The following is a 13,814-nucleotide window of genomic DNA, read 5'->3' as shown; positions in this document are numbered from 1 at the left end:
TGTGCACTGACTCGGATCCGAAGAAGAATGAAAAAAGAAGCAGCAGATTTTATCCACGGAGGTACTACTGCAGCTTTTCATGGCTGAGCTTGTATTTGTACAGTTTCCTCGCCTGAAGTTTATACACACACACACACACACACACACACACACACACACACACACACACACACACACACACACACACACTCTTTAGTCTTGGATAGTGATTCATTTACAATGACAGAGCTGTTTTCAGCGATAGAGCCTGAGCATAAATATGCCATGCCGCACAGCTGGAAAATGTAGAAATTCATCAGGGTTAAAAAGTAGAGAGATTAACGTTTCACGAGTTTCCTCTCAGATATATATGGTTACGTAAACACAGGCCCAGCCAGTCGTCGGGCAGGGAGGGAGAGGGCCTTGGCCAAAGCAAGCACAAAGCCCTAGTTTCAGCAGGCCAAGGACAAGGAGGCTTTCCATATCAACATGCATGGAAAACTAAATGTTGGGAAGCAGCAGGGAGACATAAGGTCATTTATCGATGTACTGTATGTCCATGAATACTTCCAATTCAAGCAAGCAGCTTTAGTTAATTCTGGCTCTTAAAAACGCAATATTTTAATGGTTGTTTCTACATTAAATAAATTGTCACTCTGTGCTTCTACTGTCAGGCTTTCAACTGTTTTGGGATTTTTTTTTTTGGATGACAGGAACTCATGTAACTTCCTCCAAACATTCAAGGTCTCGCCTCTCACCATTAAAAGTATAAGGTGTTCCAATAAAAGAAAGAAAAAAAAAAGCATCAGCAACAGTTTTCTGTAGGGCATAATCCCAGCTCTGTCACAGCAACATTCCCACTTGGCTGAGGTAAGAGAGTGTTTGAGCGTCTGAGACAGGAAGCTGCGCGAAAAGGACAAAATCAAAGACGGAGTCTCCTGCCACAGAGAGGTAAACTATGTCAGTTGCTTTTCATGGTCCGTAACAACCACCTAGTCCACAGGGTGTATATGCGCGCACATGTACTAACACACACACACAGTCATGAAGTGGCCTACAAACACACACACTCACTCCAAAATGTAAATGTTTTTCTGGTGAGGTCAGGTTCCAGGCTCTTGGCATCTTGACTCCCCTGTCCTCTATCCTCCGTAGCTCCAGCAGACATCACGGACCCCACTCCCCCCGCCGCCGCCGCCCCCTTCCCTCCCCTGAGAGAGACTAGAAGAAAATATAGCAGTGATGCTGGTTTAACCCACTCTCCAGACTCCAGACAGTGTTTTTCTACGGCTGGTTATGACTTTAGCTGCGGGAGGTGATGGGGCCTGCCACAAATATTTCTTGTGGGGAATGGTTCACAAAACAAAACATAAAAGCCCTCTTAATTTTGGAGTAGATGAATGGCAGGGAGTTGAAAGACTGAGCACTATTCCTCAGCTGTCTGTCCAGACACAGACAATATTGGCTCTGACTGGCTGTTGACGCTGGTGAGTGTAAAAGGTTTTATTACACGTCCAACCTCCTCTTTGACTTCTGTTTTTCTTAAATGGCTGGATCATCGTTCACACTTTTACACGGCTGCAGAGTAAAAATAACTGGCTATAATCCAAATGGAGAAACCGAGTCAGCACATGGAAGCAAGTAAATGTAACTTCAACATTTTCAGATAAACTTGAAATGGGATTGAGAAGGAAGCAGACCGAAAACAAACCGACACAAAATGAGAAAAGATATCGGCTAGGACTCGTAAATGATCACAGATTTCCCTTAATTTTTTAATTTGAACAATCAAACAAAAGAGGGAAATTGTAACAATACACTTTCCATAATGGTTTATTTACATCAGCGCATAATAGAACATATTACCCAATAGCTCAAACGAAAATAACCTCTAGATACATCTGCATCATCCAGGATCAAAATAAAATCGGGGCAAAAAAAGGACCATAAACACATACATGCTCTTCAATGAAACAATGTTCAACCAAGCAATGGCAGTGGCTCATGCCCTTGGCAAGGCGAGATAAGGCTATCAGCTTCCATCATCGCTAAACAAGATTGAGCAAAGTACATTAAGCAGAAAAATACAAACAAATTACAAAGGCTTGAGGCTAGGCTCTTTATCTAATGTTTGTGGGGACTGTTAGAGTCAGTTGGAGGGAAATGGGCCTGCATCTAATAGATCCTGTCCCACCACTTCCACACGGCCAGCGAACAATACACAGCGCCATTATCTCAGCGCTAATGCTATCCTTCCTCATGTGCAAAACAAGCCTGCAATCTCAACCCCACTGCCACTGTGTCGACCAACATAAATACAAGCAGTCTCAGACCAAAGGAAAAGATAACAATGGCTATCACATAGAGAGGCGACGCAGAGAGACAGCTGTTTGAAGGGATCTATACTAGCTGAAGCTGAAATACGTATATACTTAATAAGGCACTCTAAACTTGTGCTGAAAATGTAATAAAACAAACTTTCTACAAAGTGATTATCCACCAATCTAACACAATTTAGAGGTCTCTCTGCACCACAAACCAGCTACAACAAGCTTGCATTAGCTTTGTTATTGATCGGATCTCCTAAACCCGTGCTGTGACCCCAGAGGTCATGATTTATGTATTAAGCAGCTTTTTAAAGAAATCCATTTTCCTGTTGAGCCCCCAATGTAAGCCTAATGCGGCACCATGCCGGTAATCAGAGAAGGGCTGCGTGTTTGATTTGCCCCCCCCCTTCATAGTTCACACCCCTCCTCAACGACTTGTCTCACAACACCTCAGCTCCCTAATCAATACCACAGAGCTCCTGGTTCAACTGGAGATTCCTCTGCCTGCTTGCTTGCCTGCCTGCCTGCCTGCCAGCCAGCCGGCAGGCTGGCTGTCCTCCTCCTCCTTTCTGCTCCTTTCTTTCTCCTCTCCCTCAGTCCCTCTCCCTCCTTTCCTCGCAGCAGGATACACCTCCATCAGGGCACTAACAACAACGCAGTGCCAGGCTTCTGAAGGGTCCGGATGAAAGTGCGAGGACAATACAATGGAGACAAAGATGCCAGTAGAAAGATAGAAGGAGCGAGGGAGAGGGAAGAATGAAAATTAATGTTTGGACTTGTGGACAGACTGCCTCTGCGATCTCACAGGGCCCCGCTCTTGTCTGCCTATGTCGATAATGGAGAGGCCGTAGAGACTGAGGATGGGTGGGGGCGAGTGTGTGTGTGTGTGTGTGTGTAATAAAGGTCAGGAGAAATAGAGAATGGGGGGGTAAGTGTGTGTACGTTTAAAAAGGATTATCTCACTAAAAACAAGGTGTTTTAACACACACCAGCAGAAAGGAATGTTTCATCTACAAAGGCCAAAGGTCTCAGAGCGCTTCTCCAAGACTTTTCCCAGACAACTCCAGGAAAAAAAAAAAAAAAAAAGGGAGGAAGGAATTAGGGTGTTAACTGACCCACAGTATCAGCTATCAAAAAAACAAAAAAACTTTAAAAAAACTGTGCTTCAGAAAAGTCGAATGCATTACAGGATAGGAAATTAAATTTGAAAGTAACATTTCCATCGTTCTCAAAGCTGGGTCTGAGTATGACAGAGATGTCACACTGCTGCTAATTAGAGATGGCAGAAAGGAACGTGTGCATAGATATCATCTATTGTTCCTCATCACTCTAATGAGCTTAAATGTCTTTGTCTTTATTCATCAGCTCAAAGGTTGCAGAGTTGCAGCAATAGAGTCACTATCTTTTTTTTTTTTTTTTTTTTTAAATAGAACTATTGCTACATCAAGTGATTGAAGCTCCAGGTGCACTTTTCTAAAACTCACCACCCTATATGTTTTGCTGCTTTCAAGGTACAACATCTTTGTTTTGTAAAATGTTCTGTCTGCTGAAACCCATCTTGAAAATAGCAGTGTTCAGTGGGTTTGGCAGACAGGAAAAAGAGTGCACATGGATGAAAGCGGTGAGACCGTAGAGTGCTAAAAGAAGGCAAACTAGGGCAAAAAAAAAGAGAGGCAGAGGTGTGTAAGGAGAACAGAGATAGACCTGTTATCATGTAACAGAGGCCTGATTTGACCTGACCTTGAACACACAAGCGTGCACGCGCCCACACACACTAGCAGGGTCACGGGGCATAAAGAGCCACTGTGTCAGGTCACAGAGCACAGAGAGAAGGATAAAGGACTTGAGGGATGTGATATGACTAATATGAGGAGTTTTGCAGGCCTTCGGGGGGACTGACGTTACAGCCAGGGGTGACTGACACTGCTGATCTGTATCACACATCAGAGCAGATCACAGCAGAGGAGAGCAGACCAACCACACACATGAAGTATGGACACAAAACCTACAGTATGTGGAGAACAGGAGGAAATATTTTTTTGAAAGACAGTATATTTATCTGCGCCTTTAAGTTACACGACACAAATTAAGAGACTCATCTTCATACGTTTATTTTCTAACTTCCCTTAGAAGCCTGGCAGAGGGCACAAGGACATGATCTATTCTATGAAAATATATCCTTACAGACATAGATGTCCAAAACTGAAAGATTCCCCCAGGCCGCTGACAAAACTGTTATTTTTCCCCCTCAAAGAGCGGGTTCAAAGATCAGCACCTAGTCGGATGGGATGCTGTGGCTGTGCATGTCTATCAGGTTACACACTTCAAAGACACAGTGCCATTCACAACCAGCGATGAGAGCAAAGGGGCCGAGGATAGAGCCACATTGTCATTCTGCCATTATCACTACTACCAGGGGATGGACGGATCATTTTTTCTATTATAATTGTTTTTTTTCCTCCCCCCTCTATCAACAATGGCTCTGAAGAATATGATCTCTTCCTTTGAATCTTTTGAATGGCTCCAAACATTCTCCAAGAGGCCAAACTCTCTTTGGTTTGTCAGCTTCTGGGAACGGTCTGTAGATGGCACTGTTGGCTCATGCTATGAGTCTGCTGCCGGCATTGCAAACTAGGAGGAGGAGGAGGAGGAAGAGGGAAGAATATCCACTTAAAACTCATCAACTCCAGATCTGAGAAAAAAAATTCTTTCATCTATGCTCAAGTGTCATTTGCCAAATATAATCTTGTAACTTCTAATTAATTCAAACTGCTAGAAAGAATCTTTCAAAATATCACACTTTCCAAACAGAACACGTTTTTTCATGCTAAAACTGTTCTTTTTCAGTGAGGGTGATTTAACAGCTCATTATCAAAAGAAGTGTTTTTTTTTCTCCCCTTTTTCCCCCCTCTATCATTTCCTTCATTAATCAACAACACCACAAACTTTATGGTGAGAAAAACATTTTTCTTTTAATAAATATAAAGTAGTAAGCTAGGCATATCTAATGAACATAACTGAATATGACCATAATCTGCGACATTTTAAGGGGGAGATTTGAGATGCTGTGACAGAAGTGTGAGTTTCCGAATAGAAGGAATGTATTGATTTCCATGAGTTTACTACCCGTCACAATGCAGAACAAATGGTACAAGTTAGTGAAGCTACCGATTGGTGAGAATATCAAAAATAAAAACACAACAACAACTACACAGAGCAGCAATTTGAAATTTGAGATGAGAAAGTTGTATTCTTATGGTTGCCATCACTCAGTGAGCGAGAGAGGAAGCCTGTTGTTTACGGTGAAGGTCTGTTGATGACGGCGAGAGGGGTAAACGGGGGAGACGACTGGAGGTCTGCTGGCCCACGAGGGCCCCGTGGGAGTGCAACTGCCATGATCTATGGCCCGTCTGACTGGTGAGGTCAGACCAGAGAAACCCTGGAAATGGGAAATTAGCAGCCTTTTGCAATTAGAGCCCTGACCACAGGCAGAGATGGCATATTGCATCACAAGCCGGACACACATCTGCTATTTGACTGTGGATAGATATGAGAGCCATGGACTGAGTGAATGCGCGTATTCACAAGTAAACACACGAGCAAGAGCTGTCTCATGTAGCTGCATGTGTAAAGCTGGCGATTTATAAAGAAGACAACAAAGAAAGTCAGGAAGAGGGCGCGAAATGCCCTGAGGCAGGCTGACTGGCCCTTGCCACTGAAGCGGTGTGCGGACATGCAGGGACCCTGGAGCAGCCCTCTGCTGCGGATGAACATGTCTTCACGCAGACCTACAAGAGGACCCACACACACACACACACACACACACACACACACACACACACACACACACACACACACACACACCCACCACCCCCCAACGTCTCTCATTTATACCACGTCCAGTCAATTCCCATCTCAAAAACAAACTCCTATCCACCATCCCATAAGAAGCCCTTAAATTTTTATTGCTCCAAGCTAAAATGAGAGGTTGTGTGGGGGTGCAGAGGTGAAAAAGTGTTGCACGGGATCAATCCCCACACTGTGTTTGCGCTGACAGCAGGGAGAGCTGTTGCTGCTGTGGAAGTGCGCGTCCAGGTAGCGTCCTCATGGCTGCGGGCGGTCAGGTAGGCAGGCGGTGCCAGCGTTGTGGTGAACATACACACAGTTGGTCTCAAATCTGTCAGTCAGCCACCCTGCACCACATCGGACCACTGAGGTCTCATACATAATTTGGCATCAAATGAATATTTTCTCAGTGTCCTAGCAAGAGCGGTATTTGATGAAATATTAATTTGGTGATTAATTTTTGCATCTGATCCTCTGTCAAGTGAGATAAAAAAAAAAAGAATAGAATTTTTCCTGTGAAGCCAGTTGTTAAAGGGCACCTCAATCCAACTTCACACATAAAACTTTGATGAGCTGATACAACAGGCACACTATTTTCCCAGAGTAAGATAAAAAGAAAACTTACTCTACTTTGAAAGTGGAATCAAGACATACTAAATAAGACAGACTAAAAGCACTAACACGGCTTTTTAATCTCACGAGCGACTTGGTTGCACTTTAAAATAGGTGCTAAGGACTGTTAGTGTACAGCAAGCCAGATGAAACTCGACAAGCAGAGCCTCTTTGAGACGGTGCTGATGGGCTACTAAGTGACTCTGGATCCACGGAGAATGACTTGTAAAACATCTCAGCAGTGTGACATATGTCATGAACCTTAGCCGAGATGAGAAGTTTAGTAGTGCTCTGAGAGCTTGTTCGCTAAAAAGCAGTCAAGCATATGTCAGTGGCGGCCAGTCAAAACGATGGCTACGTTTGTCTCAATGAAGCGTCGCCACAGAGAGTTTACATAATTATGGTGTATTATGATACCATTCCAAAAAAAATTCACTATCTTATTAATGGCCTCTCATGTCATGCTTGCGTATAAAAGCAAAATTAGGATCTTTTAAAATTCCAGATTTATGGTCATATGCTATAAACAAATTACTTCAGTGCTATTGAAGTGATTTGTTTATTTTGCTTTGAGTTTTTCAGAGAGGTCTGGTCCAATCACTCGGCTTCCTACAACTCCTGTATCACTTTATTTTACGTATATGTGCATATGTAGGATTATGTCGATGTGAATGAATGTCTGTGTGCATATATAATATCTTTGAAATTTCTGTATTTCTTAACACGCACACACACAAAAAATACATACATTTATAGAAAATATGCATGAAATAATATATAAAATAGTCATATCAAAATGTATCCCTTACAATGTAAAATTAACAGTGATACCAGATGGTGTGAAAATATCAGTGAGTGTGTGTTGCTCCAAAGGGTGTATAAGAGAAATTTTTGAAAACCTTTAATTCATATGACTTAATCAAGTGTTTTAGTGCAGTACCAGACTAAGATGCTTTTAAAAATTATCCAAATGGCACTTTAAAGAGTGTATTACATTTTTAGTTTAATGCGTTTCTTGTTGAAATGTAATTTTCTTTCGAAACATAATTTAGAGACGCGTCATTCAGCCTGACTGCACTGGATTTTTCCCACGACAAAACGGCAAAAAGCCAGGTAAGCAAATGACGAGTGAGGACACTTGAACACAATACATTGATACATTGCATCTTAAGTGATACATTTTTGATAAGTCTATTTTTTGCACAGCAAGATATTTTCCCAAAGAGCCATCGAGACTACAGCACAGTAAAATACTGGGCTTCAGTTTAACAGGTGGCAAGAATGGAGACAGCAGTGTGATGTTCGTGCTGCTTTGTTTTGTTCTGTGTGACATACAAATAACATTAATCAAATGTTTGTCAGTGTTAAAAAGCCGACACACGCTGCTGGGATAATAACCTCCTTTGCTGTGACTTTCACCTATAGCGGGGACAGAGAGGCCTACCTTGACAAGGTGCAGCAGCTCATACAGGTCCTCCACCTCATCCCCCTCCGTCTCACTGTAATTTCTGCTGGTGTCCAGGCTGGAGCCCTGGATGGTCCGTCTGTATAAAGGCAGATCCGTGGCTTCAGCATACAGCTCAATGGCCTGGTGGCCCACTGTCTGGTACATGTAACTGTCCAACTCATCTGCAGCATAGAAGACAATATGTTTAAGTGTTTGATGACAAGCCATTAATCACGTGTCTGAAAAAAGAGATGATGACACCGATGTGATTTTGCAGTTCCTTGGGAAATAGTCGAGAGTAAACAAACATCCACAGACTCATTGTAGATTTGGGCTACAAAGATTCCTATTTTCATTTCTGATTCATCTGCAGATTATTTTCTTGATAAATTGATTAGTTTGGTTTATAAAAAAGCAAGAAAAAAAAATGCCCATCACAATTTCCCAGAACCAAGGGTGACATCTTCACATGTATTTTTTTTAATCTGATCAACAAACCCAAAGATACAAAGTTGGCAAAGATATAACAGAAAACCCTCTGATTGAGGGAGCATGAACAAGCTAATATTTGATATTTTTGCTTAAAAGATTACTCCAATTAATTGATTACCAAAATGATTGCAGATTAACTTTCTGTCAATCAACAAATTGATTTATAAACTAATCGTTTAAGCTCTATTTTAGATGTTATCAAAATGATGTACAAATAGTGGCTATAGGTAAGAAGAGACTAGTGCCATAAATAAACAGGACGAGCATCCCATCCAGTATAAGATAAATACATTAGTGGGACAGCTGGAAATACTGGTTTGGAAAAGGCTCTTAAACAGTTTAAAAACGAAGCAGTGAATAGTTATAACACCATAAAGATCCAGGCAGATCCAAAATAGATCCAAAATAAACTAAAGAATTTTTTTAAATAACATTTGCTTTAATAAAATAAAAACTCTACTAAACCTCTGTCACTGTGAAAATAAAAGAAAACATTTTCACTGGAAAGTGTTTTCACAATTCATTATTTCATCAGTGGTGCCCAGTAACTCTTACATCACTGGTCCTGTCCCCCAAACTGGCAGAATAAATCGGGGTGGGTAAGGTGAAAGAGCAGCACTTGCCTCTTCCTCATTATCACCACTGTGATGCCCCTGAGCAAGACCCTTAAACCCTTACTGCTTTGGTGGCGCTGCTCAGTGGTCAACAGTTGACACTGAGGGTGTAAAGGGCAGCTTCAGGGTGTGAATGCATTTAACTGTGTGAGTGTGAACAGGGTGTTCCTGCAAAAGAGTACTGAGTATTGCTCAATGTGAAACTTCTCTTACATATACAAGTTTTTGAAATGCCTATGTATTTTTACATATTCAATCACATAGTTATTTTCTATTCATTTATTCTGAGAACAGTGTGCACATTAACATAACATAACACATACGTCTTAGGTTATTGATATTCATTTTCCATGTGTTTACAACCCAGCTGAAGCCTTGTAGCATACCTGCATACCTAGCATGCCACTTACAGTTCATACATAAAGTACATCCCTTTCTGCAGTGCTTCGATTACGCACAGCTCTGAGTGCCTTGGTCTGCAGAAGTGCAGCTGGCTGGCCCACATAGCCCAACCTGCCCCTGTGGATCACAGATAAACCCCAGCAGCGCATCTTCCTCACCTGTGTGAGCAGGACGCAGGTTTGCCAGAGCTACGATCCGGTGCCCAGCAGCAACACACTGCATCATGTTGTAGCAGCTGTCTTTGCCCCCACTGGAAGACAGCATGAGAAACAGGCACAGAAGTAAGGCTACGTTTTGAATCATTAAGATGTAGACCTATACGTTATCAAGGGTGTACAGTTAGCGATCTGGGAATGTGCTGCAGCAGCATTAATATTCAGCGATGAGGGACTTCTGTGTAGCTGTACCAGTGGCTAAACATTGCTCCATTCTAACAGGAACAAGTTATCTAGTGTTTGTTCACAGAAACACATCTGAGATTCAGTTTCTGCCATGCTAACAAAAACATCAGTGATACATCTATGGGACCGTTCGAGCAAAGAAGCGCGGCTACCTGATCAACGCGACCACTTTCATCTTCTTATTTTTGGCTCAAGAGTCAAATGACACCAAAAGAATTGGCTATAATGGTACACAATGTGGTAACTATGCTCTGCAGCCGGTGCATGTATACAACATGTGAGCGCTCGGCTTCCGGGTTGCTAAAGGACCCTTTCTCTCCACCAAGATGCCCTGTAATATGCCTGATAGAAAATCAGTCCCTGTGAGTCTCTCTATTAAATTTAAGATTTGCTTAACAGGCATGACCATAATGAAGTACAGTTTTGACAAACTGACAAAGTTAACAATGCAAGTATAATAATTCAAAATATTTAAATAAAAAAAAGACAATATACGTTGTTCACATAAACTGTAAAACTGTGTTCCCATCACTATGTTGCTGGCTGTACTATGAAAGACACAAAGTGATCATTGAAAGAACATACAAAACTTAAAATAAATGAATAAAGATGTAATAGCAAAAATAATGAATGAAAATAAAAAATGCATGTGTTTTATTTTCATTATTATTTTTTATTTCTACAAGAAAAAAAACACAAAAAAAAAAGATGTAAATGTATCTGATATGAAACACATTAAACACGATCATGACATGTGGGCATTAGTTTACATGTTAGACTTTAATGATATAGAGGATATCACTCTCAATTTCATGTGTAATATTAAATGGGACACATTTTATATGTGATCAATTCAGAAAAAAATGTGGTTTTTGGACATTTTTCCTATGTGAAATATTATATTTTACATGTGAAATAGGAAGGTTACAAGTATTTTTTTCCACTCTCATAAAATTACCATATTTACGGGACATTTTTAACAAATTCCGTTTACAGCTCTGCCCATGTATACTATACTGTAATGTAATCAAAGTGGCTATGCACAGTACCTCTAATACTGACACTGACACACATCCTTTGCCTCTTGTTTCTCAAGAGAGGACCAAAAGTCCATGCACTGGTATTCACACACAGGTTGCGCTTTTCCTCTGAGGGAGCCCTATTTTGCTCAGAGGAAAACCTTTGATGCTCTTTTTGCTCTCTGTTGTTGTGCCAGAACAGAATAATTGCACTGCTTTTGTGTGCTTCCCTCACCTTCTACCCCTAAGCAGGCCAAAGGCAACTGATTTTGTTTTGAGTGTACAAAATTGAGAGAGACGTCTCTTCATCCCATCGCTTTTAACTAGGTTCCCTTTTTTGTTTTTGTTTTGTTTATGTTTTATTCCTCCTGCATATATGACAAAATCTACACCCTGCAGATGAGCATTATTTGTGTTGTGGTACAGGCAGTACAGACTGAGAGCATAGATTACTGTTCTAACATGTGAATATGCTCTTGATTTAGTGCACATCATTTGACATTTGATATGATTGATTTTTTTGATTCCTACTTTTTACAAAAAGGTAATTAAATAAACGATGTAATGCTTTCGATTCAATATACTTTCATTCTTTCCTTGTTCCTTTTCTTTGATTGTTTCCTTCTTTCTTCATTTACTTGTATTCATTTACTCTAGTTTATTTAACATGTCAATTATTCTACGTGTCTACAATAAGAATATAAACTTGCATGAACGCTGGTGTATTTCATTAAGATACAACTCGACAGGTAATATTCATCCTCAGTCCCTGGGCAGTTGAACCAAAACACAAAACAAGCACCATGACAACAAACAACACTACAAATAAATTTGTAAAATGAATATTTCACATGTTGGAAATTTCATTTGACAGGATGAGTGATATAGTTTTCAAACTGTTTCTTTGACATGTTGGTTTGAAAAATGGCCTTGTCTTGGAGAGAGCAGGACACATCCCCCTGGGTCTGGTTGTCCTTCAGTTTTGTAAACTCATTAATATATCACCTATGTTTTCCAGGTTTGTGGGTAATACTTTATATTACAGCTTCACTGCCTCTGGTCATTTCCATTAAAGCCCGGCCCATAGAATATGACTAATGCAAATTTTTGTCACTTATCAGTTTTAATTTATGTAGTTTATTACCCTGACAAATAAAGAGGTGTGTTGTTCCGGTTTTATTTGTGGCAGCATTTTGCTGACGTAAAAGAGCGTTTTATGTCCGTATTGTTGGTGCGATGGGGATAAAAAGTGTTGATGGATAGCCCAACTGAGACATAGCCAATGGACGTGAATATGAGACGCATAAATATGAAAGCAAGGCAGCAGGAATCAAATGACACCCTTGGCCTTTTCTTAAAGGAGCATGTGCATATGACAGGTGATTTACACAGACACACAAACTAATTTTTGTCGCACAAGGACACAAAAACTTTGGGTGTAATGAGAAACTAAGGCCTCAAATCACAGGACGATAAATTGAGTGTCAGAACAGGCCAGCCAAGGTTGCACGCTGAGTGGCCAGAATACAAACACACATACACACTTCTGGTCCCTTCGACAACATGACAAAGCAGGTACACATGCTGCACTGAAACACAGTGCAGCATGTGTACCTCTTTCTAAATAGGCGTAGTGGATTGTGACTATTTGCAAAACATTTGCTGGTAATGTGTCCAGAATAAAAGCTGAAAGATTTGAAGTTTCACAACAATAAAAACGTTTCTTCTTTTTATTGATTAGACATGCAACAGTAAGCAACACAATTTAAAGAATGATTTATTGTTATAAAATCTTATAATGTTTGAATGTGTAGTGGTATACATGATGAAAGAATCTCACCAATAAATGTTAAACGTAGTGACAGTAATAGGTCATCACTCATCAATACTGTGTATTAGCCTAAAGTATTCTATTGTGTTGTGCTGAAGTTATCTGGCATCTTTTATTTTGTCTCTTTTTGCAAGGCTTTATGTAAAATTGGCATGTAGTTTAAAATTATTGCATGCATTTTCATGTGGACACACTGCAACAAAGCAGGTGCACTATGGTGGTATCTACAAATTTCATAGTCACAGTGATATATCACAGCCCTGCACCTGGTTTTAAATTGTCCAAAACCATATAACTGCAACAATTCTGTTTGAATATACTTGGGATTGATTTTCCATTAAAGAGATGCTGAATATTATTCATTTGGGCACACATGTGCTGAGCTTCAAAAAATCAATATTATAAGATTTAATTCTGTGAGAGACCTTTAACGAGAACGTGAGCAGCAAACCTTGTCACACAGTAACCCCAATTTCCTCCCATTTAACTAAACATTAGTAACTGCTGTCAAAAAGAACTTTCTGCTACGACTCAAGCCAATGTGCAGTTCTTATTCTGACTTTATGCAGGAACACAAATTGGATTTGAATTTTACCGTAATTTGGATTTAAGTTTCATCTAAGCCACAAACATGAAGCAGAGGACACAGAGGATGCAGTGCCAAATTAAGCCGTTTGCCTGGAACATCCGGTGGTCCAGTTTCCACACTTTTTTTTTTTTTTCCTGGAACTTACAGTTGTAAATCAAAGTCTGTCCAAATGTCTGAGGTTTATGTAATAAAAAAAAACTTAAGTTCCCTCACTATAGTGCAGTGAGCAAAACAGAAAACTCTAATTATAGATGA

General features: G+C 40.5%; 1 protein-coding gene across 1 annotated transcript in view; it reads right to left on the bottom strand.

Annotated features, from left to right (window-relative positions):
- dph6 (diphthamine biosynthesis 6) overlaps positions 1-10,409 on the bottom strand; it is a 58,814-nt gene extending 48,405 nt beyond the window's left edge. Inside the window, exons 1-3 of the mRNA XM_023413259.2 lie at positions 10,273-10,409; positions 9,878-9,969; positions 8,209-8,393 (exon numbers count right to left, since the gene is read on the bottom strand). Of these exons, the coding sequence (XP_023269027.1) occupies positions 8,209-8,393; positions 9,878-9,969; positions 10,273-10,295 (300 nt within the window). The 5' untranslated portion in view covers positions 10,296-10,409. The remainder of the gene's footprint in view (positions 1-8,208; positions 8,394-9,877; positions 9,970-10,272) is intronic.
- Positions 10,410-13,814: the final 3,405 nt, after the last annotated feature.

This window comes from Seriola lalandi, unplaced genomic scaffold (assembly GCF_002814215.2).
Source record: "Seriola lalandi dorsalis isolate HSWRI2012SDOR001 ecotype SW California unplaced genomic scaffold, Sedor1 jcf7180002054508, whole genome shotgun sequence".
NCBI lineage: Eukaryota > Metazoa > Chordata > Actinopteri > Carangiformes > Carangidae > Seriola > Seriola lalandi.
The sequence above is the reverse complement of the archived record's forward strand: the minus strand, read 5'-3'. Positions and strand labels throughout refer to the sequence as shown.